Below are 19346 nucleotides of genomic sequence, written 5' to 3' on the forward strand. Positions count from 1 at the left end.
GGCCCAGGAACCAAAGATGCCACCCGAATCTCAAATGGGGCCCCAGCCTGAAACTGCTGACGAATGGAGCTGTACCAGTAAGTATTATGTCATGTATTGAAATACAACTGTAGAGGGGGATTTAAACAACTTTGTTCCAAGTCCAGGCTGACCATCACCATGTTGGGAGGACATTCCCTGCCTGCTCAGCTCCCCTTCGTCTCTCTGTGTGCTCAAAATGGCATCTGTGCTGGAGATTTCAAGCTCAGAAGGGTTTATTTCCCTTAACTAACAACTCACACACCCACTAGTCAAATAGGTTGCCTCTCTAAATCCCTTTCCATGCTGTTTGATTCTCCCTATCCTTCATGGTGAACCATGCCCTCTTCCTCCATTCAAGATGGAAGCACTGTCGGGGATAAAACCTCAAATACAATAAACATGCCTCCCATACAATGTAAGAGCAGATATTGAAAGAGAAAAAGTAATAGAATAGTTACTTTGGCTCACAGTTTGATCAAGGCCTTGTGCTGCTAGCCACCTTTACATTGTATGAGGTAAATTGTCAAAATTAGGCTACAAGGGCATTTCAAAATGAGTAGTCATTTTTATTTTTCATTCAGCATTGTTAACCCTTTGGGTTCAAACCAATTACTGCATGAGTGTTTGTTTTGCAGTGCTCTTTGTGCTCATCTGCAGTTGTTATAAAACAGAATTGAAAGCAAAGACAATGCACTATTTGGTATATACGTTGCAAGACAATGCAGCGTTCTTGGGGCTGCTCATATTGGTGATGTGCTTCCCTTCAATTCTTGTACCAGCTATGGGGGCATCATTTTGGTAAACAAAAGTGCTGCATATCTTCCTGGTTTGCTCATTTTCTTTTTGAACATGATCCTTCTCTGCCTCTTGGGATCACACCTTTGGGTAACATCCTTCAGAGTAAGCATAGCCTCCAGAGGTGCACGTGTAATTACTAACCTCCCCCGTTTGCTCCCCCAGCCCACACACCGCCCCCACCATTGGTACAGGGGCCCTATACAAGGGAGAAGTAAGGTAGAAAACATCTTATCTCCAAGCTCACACCAGACTGGACAGAGCAGTTGGGAATATTGTTCTAAAATTGTGAAAAAGCAACAGTTTATCATTTTGTATTAGTTCAATAACTACTTGTTCTGTTTCTCTGTTCTTCTAGTGCCTGAAATGCTGTGGCCGTCACAGACGGGTCTTATCAGCTGCTGAATGCTTGGCATACCTCTGAAGGAAGTGAAAGAGGGCAAGGAAGGACAGGTTCAGTGACCTGATGACTGCATCCTATCAGAGGGCCATAAAAGCGGAAGAGGGAAGGGAAAATTTCCTGCAACAGTCTTAGAGGCTCTGAACAGACTGCATGGACAAGGACGTTCAGGAGGAGGGATGCTGGACCTAAAGGAGAGGCAAACAGCTCTGCTGGAGAACATTGTGTTGCTATATTCACAGCCACCACCCTAGCTTAGCCTGGCCCTGATCACTGAGGAGAACCCAGAATACAGGGGAGCCCCTTTTCACTTCTCCAAATGACAGGGCCTTCCCACACCATTCCGCCCCAGGACAGCGAACAGTTTCTATTCTTCTACCTTTGCTTTTTTGTGGGCCCTTAAGCACAAACTTGTGTGCACTCGGCACTCTAGTCATGTTCTGCCACAGTTCCATTGGTTTTAAGTTTGCAGTATAATAATGAATCAATAAAGGTTTTGAATATGTAAAACTCTGCTGAAAAATTTAATTGAGGTATTGCTTCTCCCTAATAATATCTTTACACAAACACCTTTCATTCATTTTCTTGGTTACAGTACACTACTTTTCCACAAGTACACCCTGGCCTGAAAGTTAGCCCAAAACACATCCCTTACCCTGTCTCCCTGACTGGTTGGAGCACCTTGTGGAAAGGCAGCCTTTTTGGCTGTTCATAATGTACAGAAGTCTCTCCACATCCTTCTCCCACCCACTGGTGAGGATCTCTTGCTTGCTCTCTCAGATGATGAGAAAAACAGAGCAAAATGCACTTATCCCAATAGGCAAACATTGTTCAGAAACATCCAGCCTTGCCATGAGGCACCTCTACCCTCCCTTCAGTCTTTCAAATGCACCTTCCACTGTCATTCAGCAGGTCCTCAGGTATAGTCAACAACTTCTGTCTCCTGTCTGATTATCCAGTGTAAGGCTTCGTAAGTCAGGGAACCAGAGAGTTAGCTGGGTCTCCCAGGATGACAGGAGGAATCACAGCACCATTAATGTCTGTAGACCTGGGAGAAAATTTTCCCTTTTTCAGTGCAGAAAACAGGGCAGAGGTTTTAAATAGCCTGGTATCATGGATCTTTCCTAACCATCCCACATTAATACAGTATCCGTAAACCTGGCACAAGGATCAACTAGGGCTTGCACCATGGAGAAATACCCCTTTCTGTTGACAAATTCTGAGGCCTGGTGTGGGGGGCAAAGAATGTGGGGCAGGGTGGTTAAAAAATGATGATTTAAAAAAATAAATACAGATTTTTGTATTAAAATTGGAATTTTTTTTTTTAAAAATAAACTGTTTAAAAATAAATCTGAAATTGTCAACCTATGTTAAGACCTAAGCTTATTATAATTTATTAAAAATATTTAAATAGTGTGTGAGCCCTCCTCAAATTTTAATGACTTGAAGGGTACAGTTATATACAGAATTAGGGAGGAAATCATCTTTAACTTTTGAAGTCAACTCATGCTTTATAAATACTTTACAATGTCATGTCTGTTATTTTCAATTTTTCAGTGGAGCAAGTGCTGGTATTTATATTTTTCCAAATGTGTAAATATTTTCAGTTTTTGTTGTGCAGGAAAGCTTTTGCCTTAGTTACTTTCGGATTCAATTTAGCAAGCAGATTCAGAAAGAATATTTTCTTCATTTGGACTAGTTAATTCAAGGTTCAGAAACAGGGAGTTTGAAAAAACTAGAAAGCTTGTTTTCCTCCTTAAATCTATGAATAAAAAACAGGTGAGAGGAGGGGATGGGATCTACTAATTGGGAAAACTTGAAGGACATAGGCAAGCTTTTCAGTTATTTAGGCACGTAAAGATGCAAATAGGTGCCTCGTGGTGATCTTCAAAAATGCCTACACCAGTAGGTAGGTGCCTAACTCCCATTTGACTTCAATCTGTCAATTCACTAACTACAGTTATGACTTCTTTTGTTTAATAAATCTGTTAGTTTTAAATGCAAAACATGTTTTGATAAACTTACTTTTTTTGCTTATGTATCCAGCACATTTAAGGAAGCTTTATTTAACTAGTAAAAAACAATTTTAAAATATTCTTTTTATACATTTTTAATTGAATTCTACTTTCCATCCAAATGCAGCTTGACACGGGTTTCCAAAAAAAAGAAAAGAAAATCTAATGTCATTAATCACTTTCTTGCATAATAAAAAAAGTAAAAATTAAGACTCTGAATAAATGTATTTCAAGCTATATAACTGCTTAAATAAATGTAGAGCTATAGTGTTGCACTAAATTTGATACTTTTTTGTTAGTGGCTATATTTGGTTGCAAATGAACGTATTTTAATGTTTAGTATGAACAGCCAATGAGAATGAACCTTTCTGTAGGAAAATAAGTAAGGTAAAATGCCAAACAAGATTAAGATCAATAATTTAAGTCCAGGTTTCCTGTTTGCTGATTTAAATCATGATTAAAATTTAGTGATTTAAATCCCTGTGATTGAAATCAGTCCACCCTGGCATGGGTCCTGTCAATGGCCCCAATATAACTTGGGGATCCCAACCGTGCCAATCCATTAATAAACTTCTATGCACTGGCAAGCCTTATGACCCTGGGGTAGCAGCACACGCTCAATAGCATGATGATAGTCCTGACAGTTGGGTCTAGCAACACCAAACTGGTAAGCTACTGCATCCTGAAGTTCTGCCACCATTGCTGGTCATCCCGCTTCTGCAGCACTGTCCTGTCCCACCAGTCAGTGCTAGTTGGCCACACCCAGAAATGGTATTTCAAGTGAAGCTGTTCCAGGAAAATGTCTTGCCAAAATAACAGCTCAATTTTTTCATCCTTCTCCTCGTCTAGCCGTCTCACTGTGTCTGTCTCCCAACCCATCCAAAGCCATTCAGTAGTTTGAATGATGAAACATTTGGTGGAGCAGTTTGTTTGTGTTAATGATTCTCAGGATCGCAGTATTCAGTAGTGTTTCCTCTACTGCAGTTTGAAAATAGTGCTGGCTTGCAAAAAACAGTGGAAATTATGGGATGACAGGAGAGGAATCATGGGACTTTAGTTTGAGCCCATGTCCCAGAATTTCAGTAGGTTCCAGTGGACCTTCCACAGTGCAGCATGGAAAAAATCCCAGAATGTGTAGGGTCTTGCAGCAGAACATTGCAGCATGGGATATTTGCCCAGAATGCTGTGTGGTTATTTTTCAAAAACACAGAGCTGTGTGGGCACAGTGATTTCGAAGGGAAATAGTTTAAGTTGGCATAAACAAAGTGGTGTGGACACATTCTGTCACTATAGTTATACTGGTATAATTGTAGTGGAAAAACTTATATTAAAAAAAAAATTCCAGTGCCAACAAGCCCTTAGGGTAAACTGTGTAGTTCCTACGGGTTAGGTCTTTCTCTCTAGTTTGTGGAGAAGAGTGTATTGTGTCGTACAAGGTACATTCTCATCCGAATGTGCTGTTTATTCCCCTCTCAACTCTTTTGAGCACTCTGTGGCTATACCCCATGACTAGATACTATTTCCTTTTTAGCCACGGTTTGCTGAAGGAACAAGGATTGCTATAGAATAGATTTTCTTTCCTGGAATTTTTTGATGGTAGTTAAATTTTTTTAAAGTTTATGCCCATGTTTTTAACTTTAAAAATCACTTTCATTGCAGGATGAGCAGTTCCTAGGTTTTGGCTCAGATGAAGAAGTCAAAGTACAAAGTCCCACCAAATCTCCCACAGGTATGTTTAGCTCATAGGATTGGAAGTTGAGTTACATGTTGTCACTTTGCATGGTTTAGTCATGCCTCTCCCTGTTCCTATTGCAATAGCTTATTTTAACGAGAGCTTGCTGGAAAACAATTGTAGGTCTTTGTCCTACTCTGAGTGGACCACTTAGAGAACTGCTGTTCCTGAGAGTCTGTGCTTCACCCGTATCTAGCCCAGGCTGTCCTACTTTAGGATCTGCTCTTTGGCAGGGTCCAGCACTCACAATATAAAGTTCTTCTTAGAGTTTCGTCATCATATAACAGGAGATATGTCAAGTATTTTTGAATAGAAATAAGGCTGACCTCCTGATCTTTTGATGTGGATTTGGAGTCCTTCACTTGCTCTTCACTCTCCAGTGAGTGTAATTAAAGTGAGAGGAGCCTTTTAACCCACTGGTCTTTTTTTATTAATGAGAGGAGGTGGTGAGCAATGACAAAGCAAGCAAAAATGGAAACAGACGAACTAAAATTAGACCTGCTTAATCTTCCTATTTGTTACAACGTTGTATCTTTCACTTCTGAAATATAAGGGTTGGAGTCTTATTGAAGGTATTACATTACATTTGGCAGTCTTTATTAAATTTACTTTCACAAAAAACTATGAATTAAAGTGAACTTGGATAGCTTTCTCTGTTGATCTTTTTATTATATGGAGATATACCTATCTCATAGAACTGGAAGGGACCTTGAAAGGTCATCGAGTCCAGTCCCCTCCCTTCACAGCAGGACCAAGTACCATCCTTGACAGATTTTTGCCCCAGATCCCTAAGTGGCCCCCTCAAGGATTGAACTCACAACCCTGGGTTTAGCAGGCCAATGCTCAAACCTGAAAAATCATAGACTCATAGGACTGGAAGGGAACTTGAGAGGTCATCTAGTCCAGTCCCCTGCACTCATGGCAGGACTAAGTATTATCTTAGAAAATGGCAACAATCTATTTATTCCCAGGAATACCAAGTGAGGATGGTGGGGAGCTCCCATTCTGCCTCAATTCCAGTTCTACATGCTGGGTATGTGGCAGTGGGTGGAAGTGTGGGGGAAGGAGATAAAGAGATCCTGTGAAATTTATGCAGATGTCTAATACACTAGCACTCAACCTATTCCAGCTGATTGTACATCATATTATCTGTCTGGCATTAGTTTTATTGTGGAAAATCTCAACAGCCAGTTGATCCCGGTACTAATGATGGTACTAACCTAATATTGTGGAAACCCCTCTGCAAACTATTGCTACTCAGTTGTATGTAGCAGCAGTGGCCCTAAAAAAAAAAAAGTTGTAACCTTTTTTCCTCCCCTCTCATTACATTACATTTTTTTTGAGAGAGAGAGAATGGCCCTGAAATCATACGATTGAGCACGTACGCAGTGCTCTTTAAACTCTAGTAGTAGCGTCATCAAGATGTAATTTAAAGAAGTCTACAATTGCTTTTTCCAAGTACCAGCCTGGCATACGCAGGTTTCCCTTTATTTTTAAAAAACCTTAAGGACTTTGAGGGAGTGAGCTTCCTCTTCCATTAGGAGGATGTTTTGAAGAATTTTTGAATTGTAGTTTAACAGGAGATGACACTTGGAACCAGAGAAGCCATGAAAATTGGTCAGGTTCAAGTCCACTATGAAGATGACAAATCCTGTGCGTGTTCTTTGGCTGGGAGTCCCTTTCTGATGGAATGAAGTAATGGATTCTCTGTAGTTCCTTGTACTCCCCATTTCCATGCTACTTTGATACTATGACATGCTTTCTTTTGGAGACCTAGAGACAATTCCATCTTACCTAAAAGTTGTATGTGTTTGTGGAACAACAAAATAAAACCTACATCCAGTCTTTTGATTCAAATCGGCAACTGTTTAGAACTGACTCTATCATGGTCTGTCTGTCTGATCTATCATGGAGCAGGGAAGTTTTGTGGGAAAGAGGGAGTGAAACTGATATTAAAAGGTTAGACTAACATTTGAAGGGAGACTAACAAATGAAATGTGAGTAAATTTATGCCTTAACTGAAGGTGTGGTGAGGTGTCTTTTGCTAATGATGGTCTAGTTTCATGTGTGTGTCCAACCCTATGGTAGGCTTAAGTAGCCAAAGGGAGACATGGGTGAACATAACTTGCCAATGAAGATATGATGCATTTCTCTGAAATACTGACACAAAAGTAAGTCTTAATAAGGGTAACCCTTCTGACATGCAATCAACACTGCCTAATCTGGGTTTTTTAACTCCATTTTGTTTAGTGTCTCTGATCTGATTTAGTGAGCCAATGGTACATCCTTGATATGAAACTATTCAACATTTGAATTTGTGATGGAGGGCTTGTGAAGAAAGGTGCAATAGCTTATTATACTTCCTTTCAGCTCTGGAGCCCTACGTTCAGATTTTGATTTGGTTGCAAGTGAATGAGTTTGATCGTCTTAACCTAGACTTGATTGGATAAATGTCCCCATTACAATATTCTACACAGTTTGGCCCAGACAACAATGTCCGCTAAGGAGAGACTTTGTACTGCAATCATGTGAATGTCTCCAGTAGTCGCTGACGTGCATTGGCAGAGCTGTGTGGGGACCCAGTGTGGACTATAGGTTGAGATTAAGGTGCATTGGCAGAAGTGGATAATGAAATCTTGCACAACACATGCCTGACACCAGTTCCGAGTGTAGTCACAAGCACTAAATTTATTCCAAAATTAAAACAAAAAAAAATCTTGAAATAGTAAAATATCAGTTTTGATTCACGCTTTTCCCAAACGCTATTCTTGGCGTGGTGGCCTTTGTATTAGCAGTGGGGGTGGATGATAACCAAGAATTTTTTTTTTTTTAAATGAACTAGTTTTGAACTTTTTTCATTCTTTGTATATGATGTTTCAGGAACGTTAATCTTGGGAGTTACTGTTCACTTCAAAAAATTGTTTTTGGTATTTGTTTTTATAAATGTAAAAGTTCTTTTGGAGGAAAGATATTTGTACTTAAAGTATGTTTTGGAAAATAAGCTCTTTATTATAAGGGAAGTGTTTTGTTTGTCTGTGGCGGAACCCTTTTATGTACAGTTCTTATTAATAAGTTGTATTCATAGTGGGTTGGTGGATCAAAATTATGGTAGCTTGTTCTATGCATGTAAAGTGACTTGTGATGAATAAAGTCAAATGTGACCTGGATAGGTCACATACAGCATACAGAAAAGCCTAACATGTGCTCTGCATTCTCTGCTTCCCCCTCAGTGAAGTCTAGTCCACGAAAACCTCGTAGGAGACCCAGAAGCAGTCCTGATCAAAGTTCAGCTGCACACTCAGACTCTTCATCAGTGTGTTCCCCCCTGAGCAAGTCTGAAACCATGTCCATGGAAAAGGTAAAGAAGAAGGAAATTAAAAGTGGGGAAAAGAGACGAGGAAGACCTCCAACACTTAGTAGTGTGAAGTTCAAGTTATCACAAGTAAAGGACACATCAGATATTCATAAAGGGAGCAAAGAAGCGAAAGAGAATCTGAAGAAAATAAAAAGGGCACCGTCCACTACATTTCAGCATGCTGCAAAAATCAAGAAGTTACGAACTGGTAAACTCTCCCCACTGAAGTCTAAATTCAAGACTGGGGGGAAACTTCAGATTGGGAGGAAAGCGGTTCAGATTGTGCGCAGGAGAGGAAGGCCACCGTCTTCGGAACGTTTAAAGACTGCCTCACCACTAGTCATTAATTCACAGCTGGAGAAACCCCAGAGGGTACGTAAGGAGAAAGATGGCACACCACCACTTACAAAAGAAGAAAAGACTGCTGTCAGACAGAGCCCCCGCAGGATTAAGCCTGTTAGGATTATTCCTTCTACCAAGAGGACAGATGCAACAATTGCTAAGCAACTCTTGCAGAGGGCTAAAAAGGGGGCACAAAAGAAGATTGAGAAAGAAGCAGCTAAACTGCAGGGTAGAAAGGGAAGAACTCAGCTCAAAAACATCCGGCAGTTCATCATGCCAGTTGTGAGTGCTATCTCTTCGCGGATCATTAAAACACCCAAGCGATTCATTGAAGATGAAGACTATGATCCTCCTATTAAAATAGCTCGCCTAGAGTCCACACCAAACAGCAGGTTTAGTGCTACATCTTGTGGGTCCAGTGAAAAATCAAGTGCGGCTTCTCAGCACTCATCTCAGATGTCTTCAGATTCCTCACGATCTAGTAGTCCTAGTGTAGATACATCTACCGACTCTCAGGCATCCGAGGAGATGCAGGCACTTTCCGAAGAGCGCAGCAATACTCCAGAAGTTCATACCCCTTTACCTATTTCTCAGTCCCCTGAAAATGATAACGGTGATAGGAGAAGCAGGAGGTTTTCAATGTCAGAAAGGAGTTTCGGGCAAAGGGCAGCTAAAAAACTGTCAACCTTGCAAAGTGTGTCCCAGCAGCAGTCCTCTTCCTCTCCTCCTCCACCTCTGCTCACTCCTCCTCCACCCTTACAGCCTGCTACTGGCATCTCAGACCACACGCCGTGGCTTATGCCTCCAACAATACCGTTGGCTTCACCTTTTCTGCCCACCTCTGCTGCACCCATGCAAGAGAAACGGAAATCAATTCTACGAGAACCAACATTCAGGTGGACCTCTCTGAAGCATTCTAGGTCAGAACCACAGTACTTTTCCTCAGCAAAGTATGCCAAAGAAGGTCTCATCCGTAAACCAGTGTTTGATAACTTTAGACCCCCGCCACTGACGCCAGAGGATGTTGGTTTTGCATCTGGTTTTTCAACATCTGGTGCTACGGCTCCAGCTCGCTTGTTTTCTGCTCTTCATTCTGGAACAAGATTTGATATGCACAAAAGAAGTCCTCTGCTTCGAGCTCCAAGATTCACTCCAAGTGAGGCCCACTCCAGAATTTTTGAATCTGTAACCTTGCCTTCATCTGTTAGTCGAACCACTGCAGGAACTTCTGTGACAGGCATATCTTCTAGGAAACGAAAGAGAAGAGTGTTTAGCCCGATCCGATCAGAACCCAGATCTCCTTCGCACTCCATGAGGACAAGAAGTGGAAGACTTAGTACCTCTGACCTGACAACTCTCACCCCTCAATCTTCTGTCTCTTCCTCACTAACTAGCATGTCTGTTAGTTCTCTTGCCACTAGTGCCTTAAACTCAACTTTTACTTTTTCTTCCCCTCCCCTGACCCAGTCTGGGGAATCAGCAGAGAGAAGCCAGAGACCAAGGAAGCAGATCAGCACTCCAGCTGAGCCTTTCTCATCCACTAATCCTACTCCTCTGTTTCCCTGGTTCACACCAAGTCCCCAGACAGAGAGAGGGAGAAATAAAGACAGGGCTACTGAGGAACTGTCCAAAGATAAAGACGTTGACAAAAGTGTGGAAAAGGACAAGAGCAGAGAGAAAGACAGAGAGAGAGAAAAAGAGAACAAACGCGAATCAAGAAAAGAGAAAAGGAAAAAAGGGTTAGAAATTCAGAGTAGCTCTGCTTTATTTCCTGTAGGTAGAGTGTCCAAAGAAAAAGTTAATGAAGATGTTGCAGCAGCATCTTCAGCTAAAAAAGCTGCGGGGCGGAAGAAGTCTACAGCAATAGATCCTGTAGCAGATGCTTCTGCTGTGGCTCTTGTAGATATGACAGCTGGCAAAACCAAAATGCCTAAGAAAGGTAGAGGGGGCTTAGAAAAATCAGATCTAGATCTAAGCCCCACTGTTCCGCCCCTGGAGAAAGACAAAGCCCTACGCCTCTCGGCTCCTTCGTCAAGCACTGTTAAACATTCCACTTCCTCCATCAGCTCTATGTTGGCTCAAGCGGACAAACTTCCAATGACTGATAAGAGGGTGGCCAGTCTCCTAAAAAAGGCTAAAGCCCAGCTGTACAAGATTGAGAAGAGCAAATCCCTCAAACAAGCAGATCAGCCAAAAGCACAGGTATTCTTTCAGACTTATTCATGAGCGGGCTTTACGATGCATTTTGTTTTGTCCTTGGATTGAAAATTGTTAATGTCATTCAGATGCTGAAAGAGAACAAATAGCATTAATTTGAATAATTGTTAGAGCAACAGATGGTAACTAATTTGAAAACGAGAAGCACTGGGCAGAAGTTGAGGGGGAGATAAAGCTGCTGGAGTCAGTTCAGGATGGAGTTGCACACATTTTCTGAGAACAGTGCAGTGTAATTGCTTAGTAGATTTTTCTGGCGAAGTCTGGCGGAGATGTTCATCTAGTGTATGTTGAGCTTATAAAGGCAAGGCTATGGCAAATCATATAGTCATCTCTGGCCCCTTGATTTATGTTTCTGGTACCCCACTTGCTTACAAAGCTGACATCCAAAAATGACAGTGGTCCTGAGCTGATTTTTGTTTAAGGTGCGTATTGCCATGATCTCAGTCTCGTGGGATGGAAGTGAGATCCCATGGGATTTTGCGTCTAAAGGAATGGGACCTCACACATCCCTCCTTCTTGGCCCCAGTGTTCTGTCAAATGCTCTCACTGTAGTCCATCTTGGCTACTAAAAAAGTAGACATCATACAGACACATTTTCAGGTAATGGTTCCTATTTTTGGTTTAAACCAGAACTTGGCCTGCTGTCAGTGGTAACATTCAGGAATTGCGGAAAATAAATTTTTTTCAATAGAAAACCTCCAAAGTTTTTCTCCCTGCCATCAAGTTCTGAACCCTCCCACTTGTCTACTCTATACCACTCCATGCACTGTTGGCCTGTTTCACATTAGGGAAAAATGACTTGTCCCTAAAATTCGACTTTATGGGAGTATATTTGTTCATCAGAAATAGCCCTGAATCTTTGGGGGCAAATCCTGGGAGAAAAAATTAAATTACTCGATTTCTTTTAACAGCAGGGATTAGAGGCTGGTTGTGCTGTAATTTCTAGAACCTTATAAGGGGGAATACAGCCTTCTTTTCATATGTCCCACTGACTACAAGGCTTTCAAACAGCCTGATTCACTTCTCTGTCAGGGTAATTAGACTAGTAGGATGCTTTAGCCTCTTTTATCGTAATTATCCGTGCCAGCTCTGATGTTTTGGTACTGATGCATTTTACATGAGTATATAGTATTAAGGAATTCAGGTCCTTGAAGTAAGAGGTTAAAATTGGTTATGGAACTCTAGTAAACATAATAAGCGTTCTGCTTTACTGTTCTCTAAAGTACGTCTTCACTGGGAAGGAGGCTATGAAAACTATAGCTGACTCTCAAATTCTTATGTGACCTGCAGTATGAGCATTTGGTTTTAACCACTACCTTTTTCTTTAAGTGTGCTTGTTGTATTTTCCAAGTACACTCAGAATGCCTTCTTCAGAAATGCCTATGTTCTTGCACACCTGAAACTTAGGGTCAAGAGAGTGATTCATCAGAGACTTCGGTGCGAGGACCACGAATAAAACATGTCTGCAGGAGGGCGGCTGTAGCACTAGGCCGTAAGCGGGCAGTGTTTCCTGATGACATGCCTACTCTGAGTGCCTTACCATGGGAAGAACGAGAGAAGATATTGTCTTCCATGGGAAATGATGGTAAGTTCAAGATTTTCATCTTGGGGTCTGTGGATTCATACAAAATTTTGATGCTGTTGCCCATTAGTTTAGTTTCTTGTGGGGCAATACTTATATGGTTGAATATATGTTTCTATAGAATGGACAACATGCTGCATAAGATTATACAGGGGAAGGTCTGAGTTAAACAAATTTCAGATATTTTTAATAAACTTCCAGTCTAAAAGGTAATTCATTAATCCGTTGACCTCTGTTCATTTGATATTTCATGGCACAAAAGTTTTATAAGTTTTTTTTCTCATCTGAAATCTTAATCAAAAAACACTCAACTTGTATGACTCTGAGGATGACCTTACACTTTTGATGGGATGGATGATTTCTGAGTAAACTTGAAACTTCTGAAATGGTGCTGGTGGCCGCTGAATTCACAGCAGATTTTTTTGACAGATAAGTCATCAATAGCTGGCTCGGAAGAGGCTGAACCTCTTGCTCCACCTATCAAACCAATTAAGCCAGTTACCAGAAACAAGGCACCCCAAGAGCCTCCAGTGAAGAAAGGTCGGCGCTCAAGGCGCTGTGGGCAGTGCCCAGGCTGCCAGGTTCCAGAGGACTGTGGTGTCTGTACTAACTGTCTAGACAAACCGAAGTTTGGTGGGCGCAACATAAAGAAACAGTGCTGCAAGTAAGTGTATATTTGACAAGCTGTTTAGCTAACCCTTGTGTTGAGAGAGGAAGCCCTGGGATTATAGGTGGAGATTTTCTCATTCACTGCTTAGAAGCAGAGTTAACAGGCTTTGAAGGGAATCCCTTTTGTTCAGTCTTGGCTGGTGTTGCGTAGAGGTAGGTAAAGGACAAAAGAAAAGAAAATTTGCTGGAGTATTTTTGCTCTGAGTTGTAGACACCCCTTCTTCTCTACTGCTCCCCCTGCTTTACTGCACTCCCCCAAAAAACTTGAGAAGATTGTAAGGCATGTGATATAGCAAAATGCACTGATACTTTATAAGTAATTTAATAATTGCAGGCAAGATTGAAATTTATTTTCTCAGATAATATGTAAAGAAGTGGATTTCTTGCAGCATATGATATTTATCCAGTGTGTATTTAACATGCAGTGAAGGAAACTCTGGACATTGGCTGAAAATATCACTTTTGTTTCTTGATCCTTTTTATCAGTTCATCTAAACATTTTTGTGTACAAACATCCCTGGATTTGGAACTTACCTTCCTCCTTTCTACAGTAACTGCATTAGACTGGTTTTACCAGCCTGGATAATCTGTTTGAGAAGGCAGCAAGTGAAGTGGCATAAATAAAGATTGTTGTGATATGAAGGCTATTTATAAAGTATAGCTGTGAGAATTGCTGCATAGCATGCATCTGTGTGAAAACAGTTTGCAGAGTACAATCTGTAAGTAGTCTGTCTCTAAGCAGCTTTGCCCTGGCCTTGGACAAGGTTTCAAAACCCGGGGTCCTGCTGCAAGAGCTAAAGGAGAAACAAACGCTAATTCAGTAGACAACAGATATTGTATTCTTAATTTTACATGAAATCTAGGAATTTAAGTTATGGCAAAATAACAACTTGATGACCTTGTCTCATCCCACTCTGTATAAATGAAGGGGCTGTTCCCATGTGGGAAGGATTCCTTTCTTATGAACCAAGTCCAAATTAAGTCACCAAATGGTTGGCCCTGCCCTAATTAGCCTTAATCAAAATACAGAGAACTTGCAGTTGATGGATTTGACATTGTTTTCCAGATCTTCTATGCCTCTCAAATCCTAGTATATGAGAAAGGGAACTGATAGAGATATCACCATGATGCTGACAGAGCCACTCCGTTTCTTGTGGCACTATTCACATACCTTTGCATTGGATGATTGTAGTAATTATGAGCCAAAAGGAAACTCTAGGATTCCTCAGCTTTAACACTTTTGAAGAAAAAATGAATGGTTCAAAAATGGTAATGGGAATATTGACTGGTGTGAAAAGGCTTTTTCAGCAGCAAACCCTGCTGAAGGGTGCTGCTGTCGTATATCAGTTTCTGATTGTTCCAACTTATCCCTTTCATCTCAGGATGAGGAAATGCCAGAATCTGCAATGGATGCCTTCAAAAGCTTATCTCCAGAAGCAAGCTAAAGGTATGCAGTGTGTATAATGGACCATCTCTTTGAGAAGTGGGTACTAAATTCATATCTGAAGCTTTTGTGGCTGCATTGAGCAGTACAGCCAAAGACATAAGATGCGTCTCGGACAAAATATTGCAGGGAGCATGATCCTGTAGCCCATACCAGAGCTTCAGGGGAGGGTACAGAACAGGGCAATTATGGAGTGATCCATTCCTGTCTTCTGTCAGTCAGAGGTTTAGGGTCACCCTGAATGTGGATTTGCGTCCATGACCATCTTCGCTAATAGCCATTGATGGACCTACCCTACGTGAACTTTATCTAGTTCTTTTTTTAATCTAGTCATGCTTTTGGCCATCACAACATCCCATGACAATAAGCTATGTGAAAAAGTACTTCCTCTTCTTTGTATTAAACCTGCTGCCTATTAATTTCTTCAGGTGACCTCTGTTTTTTGTATTGTAGGAAAGGGTGTAAATAACACCTCTCTATTCATTCTTTTTGTTCCATTAATAATTTTAGAGACCTCCATCCTTTTGGTCATCTCTCTTCCAAGCTGAACTGCTCTAATCATTTTAGTCTCTCCTCATATGGAAGCTGTTACATACCCGTGATCATCTTTGTTGCTCTTCTCTGAACCTTTCCCAGTTCCACTGTGTTTTTTTTTGAGATCAGGTGACCAGAACTGGACACTGTTTGAAATGTGGGCATGCCATGGATTTATATAGTGTCATTATAATATTTTTCTCTTATTTTCTATCCCTGTCCTAATAATTCCTAACATAGCGTTAGCCTTTTTGATTGCTGCTGCACATTGAGCTGTTTTTGAAAGAACTATCCACAATGACTCCAAGATCTGTCGTGGCTTGTAACAGCTAATTTAGAACTCATCATTGTATATGTATATTTGGGATTATTTTTTCCAATGTGCATTACTTTGCATTTATCAGTGTTGAATTTCATTTGCCAATTTGTTACCCAGTTTTGTGAGATCCCTCTGTAATTCCTCACAATCAACTTTGGACTTGACAATCTTGAATAATTTTTTATCGCCTGCAAATTTTGTCAAATCACCATTCACCCCTTTTTCCAGACCATTAATGAATATGTTGAACATGACAGGTCCCAGTACAAATCCTTCAGGGACCCTGCTGTTCACTTCTCTCCATTGTGAAAACTGATCATTTACTTCCTATCTTTTGTTTCATAGTTGTGAAAAAGAAAGAGAAGAAATCCAAGACCAATGAAAAGAAAGAGAGCCATTCTGGGAAGAACCAAGTGGATTCTGGACAGAAACCAGCTCCTCAGACTGTTTTAGCAAAAGAAGATAATGCCTTGAAGAAGAGCAGTGAACCTGCCCGAAAGCAAAGTGAGGAGAAACATGAAGAGGGAAATACCTCTGTCCCAGTGTTGGAGTCCAAACAGGTCACTGCTTCTGGTGCCAGAAAAACTGGCAAACAAGCACCGCAGCCATTGCAAGTTCCCCTTTGTCAGCCGCCTGGCTCAGGACCACTGAAAAAAGAAGTATCTAAAACCATACCTAGCGAGACCAAGAAAAAACAGACCCCCCAACCAGAATTAGGTAAATGAACAAATGTAATGAAAATAATCAGTCACTTGTTCAAAAACAAACTAAAAACTAGATTATTATGTAAGAACTGAGAGTATTGTATATTGACTATTAAACATCATTGAACAGTATAAAACTGGAAAATTATTTTCTATACTGGCGGTATCACTCTAAAATGTTTTGGGAGATGTTTGTTATTTAAATTGGATTTCTTTACATTAAACTTAATGTGTGTGTGTGTGTGTGTGGGAAGGGATAAGGATGTCTTATCTGTATGTTTGAGTTTTCCATTCAAACCCTGGTGAACTTAAAACAGAGATTTATACTGTTTAGTTAAACTTTTGTTATTATCCATAGTGGCACATCACAGTAGAGTGAAAGTGCTAAACAAAGACGAGAATCCCTACCTGAAAATGTGTAGTCTAACAGATATGGACTCTTACTATATGGGCAGTTTTGGGGCAGTCTGTCAGTGTTGCATGCGTTATGCTCTGGGGAATCAGGTGGGTTTTCAGGAGTGTTTTGTGGGGAGTGCATGTTTGCTGTGTTGTTTAGGAGGCTGCATAAAGCATCAATGGTGGTGTTTAGTCACTAAAAGAGATAAGGGAGCAGTTGGGAGTAAAGATTGGGCAGATCAGGGAGCAAGGCCTAAAATATCTTTTCCTCAAGTGCATTATTTCTCTTCTGTTTCCTGGAAGTGTTTATTCATTCCAAGATCTAAACATGTGATTTTTCTTTCCTTCCCTAGGCATAGAGCAAAGCAAACAGAAGAAAGTTACTCCCCGTCCAAGTTTCCCTGTGAAACAGAAACCAAAAGAAAAGGTGAGGTGGTGGTTGTTGTTTTTTTACTACATATTCAGCAAATTACAAGAATTTCAAAATTAGTTTCTATTGTCAAATACAGGTGTGCAACCCTAACTTACCTCGTTTTGGGCTTTTCATGATTAGGTAAAGTTATTACTGTGACCAGCATTTTTAGAATTAAACCCAATCAGAATTAAATTCAGTTTCTTGCCCCTGGAATGTCAATCTAAAATAGACTTCAGTTTGATTTCTATCATGTTTCCAGATCCTTTAAACACTTTTAAAGGAAGAAGTTTCCATTACTTGTCCCAAGGGCAGAGTTTGCAGTTTCTTACCCCTCCAGACAAGCCTTACAGATGTAAAAGGCTCCTCCTACCTCCATTGTACCAAGTTCCCAAATGACACAACATGCATTTAAGACATAATTGATGCATGTCAACTTGTTTTACTAAGAAATCTAAGTAACTGCAAAAATGAGTTCCATTTTAACTAACAAAATATGAACAATTTTAATTTTTAAAAACAAGTGTGATGTTTTCTTTGAAAAACAAACGAAACTGCCCATTTTTTAATTCCATTTAAAAAAAATGGAAAATTTGTATAGACATTGATTACCCACAGAGTTGCTGCAACATAGTAAGTTAAATACCAGCATTGTCTTGGATGACAGAATGTTGTGATTTTAGAATGCAATACAACAAGCATAAATCTGTGCATGAAGTGCTCTAAAAAGGGTTTGCAAAACTGATCTTCTGCTTCCACTTTCTGTAAGAACCTTAGTTCTGAGATGCACTCAGCTTCTTTGTATAAGAATTATCAAAGATTTATTTACTCTGGTCAATCCTTTAGTAAAATAATTATTTGGGGTTGGAATAAATGCAAATGTCTTTTCTTTACTCTTTAGGAAAAACCTCCTCCAATCAACAAGCCAGAGAACAGCACACTGAATTTGCTCAGTACTCTGTCAAATGGAAGCAGTTCCAAGCAAAAGGCACCTACAGATGGAGTCCACAGGATCAGAGTGGACTTCAAGGTAAGGGATAAAATATCTTGGAAATATTTTGAGTGTAATTGGCTGTAAAATAAACATTTGGAGCGGTTTTCCCACTCAGGAATGCTATTCTTGACTTTTTAAGTAAGTGATGTACTGTGGTATGCTCTATTCTAAGATGGTATCAGTAGGAACCTCAGTATCTCTCTGAAAAGTCTTTCTGCTGTTGGAAGTTCTTCCATCTTATTCATAGATTCTAGGACTGGAAGGGACCTCGAGAGGTCATCGAGTCCAGTCCCCTGTTCTTCTTTATTACAATGTCAGTGTTGGATGAAGAGACTATTAGAACTTTAAACATAATTCTCAATATGAGAGCGAGAACGGATGAACAGGAGTTGCATTGTCAAGGAAGTAATTTCATCAAGGTGGAACTGTAAAACCATGACAGTTACTTGAGTAAAGAGAATTGGATATTCTATTAATCCTGTGTTGTTCACAGCAGCACTGGGATATGTTTGGGAGTTAAACAGTTGAATTTTGCATCTTTTTTTGTACATTAGTCACTTAAATATATGACATAATCAGCACTTTCCTAATCCACCGTGGGAGTGGTAGTCTCTCTTCTCCAGACCCTCAAGAAAAGTTTTAAAAGCAGAGGGTGTACTGAGGTCTTGTATTACTAAGACTTCATACTTTTATAAAATATATTACAGTAAACTGTGAAGTATGATTAGACTAATCAAAACATAGAATTGTGAACATTAGTGTATAAAGTATGCCTTGTGATATGTTGTCCTTCTTATATTCACTAACTAATACACAAACCTGTCAGTTACAGTGGGTCCACTCAGCAAGAATTAGTAAGATGTGACTTCTGTTTTTAATTTATATTATATGACTGGACCTAAGGTATGAGTTTTTAAATGTTTTGAAACTGAAACTGCTTAGGTACGCTGACTAACAGCAGTTGTGCAAATGTTGTGCTATACTTTTTTTCCCTAATGTTGCATTTCTCTTCTGCTTGATGTACCCTTTTGTGCTTTCAGGAGGACTGTGAAGTGGAGAACGTTTGGGAGATGGGTGGGCTAGGCATTCTGACCTCGGTACCTATCACTCCCAGAGTGGTCTGCTTTCTCTGTGCCAGCAGTGGACACGTGGAGGTAAAGCATCTTGTTCTGCTGTTGATCTTAGAATGTTTACAAGCACCGAAGTATTCAGCAATTGTGTATGCATTTCCTTTTTTGTTAAATCATGTTAAACAAGAGGAAATTCAGGCTATAAGCTGTAACTCCATCCTTTGCTAACCCTGTTGTGTCCGACAGTACCTAAACACATTGTATACGAAATCAGCTACTGTTTGAAGAGTTCAGTAGTCCTCCAAAAGAAGTGATCTGATCTATGTTAGGTATTAGGGTAACATT

At 40.3% G+C, this 19346-nt stretch overlaps 1 protein-coding gene across 1 annotated transcript in view; it reads left to right on the forward strand.

Annotated features, from left to right (window-relative positions):
- Positions 1-3856: 3856 nt before the first annotated feature.
- KMT2A (lysine methyltransferase 2A) overlaps positions 3857-19346 on the forward strand; it is a 53685-nt gene continuing 38195 nt past the window's right edge. Inside the window, exons 1-10 of the mRNA XM_026657893.2 lie at positions 3857-3898; positions 4891-4960; positions 8194-10862; positions 12285-12462; positions 12889-13123; positions 14511-14575; positions 15771-16142; positions 16879-16952; positions 17839-17967; positions 18972-19085. Coding sequence (XP_026513678.1) covers positions 3857-3898; positions 4891-4960; positions 8194-10862; positions 12285-12462; positions 12889-13123; positions 14511-14575; positions 15771-16142; positions 16879-16952; positions 17839-17967; positions 18972-19085 — 3948 coding nt within the window. The remainder of the gene's footprint in view (positions 3899-4890; positions 4961-8193; positions 10863-12284; positions 12463-12888; positions 13124-14510; positions 14576-15770; positions 16143-16878; positions 16953-17838; positions 17968-18971; positions 19086-19346) is intronic.

Source organism: Terrapene carolina, unplaced genomic scaffold, assembly GCF_002925995.2.
Source record: "Terrapene carolina triunguis isolate 2854851 unplaced genomic scaffold, T_m_triunguis-2.0 Scaffold374, whole genome shotgun sequence".
Taxonomy (NCBI): domain Eukaryota; kingdom Metazoa; phylum Chordata; order Testudines; family Emydidae; genus Terrapene; species Terrapene triunguis.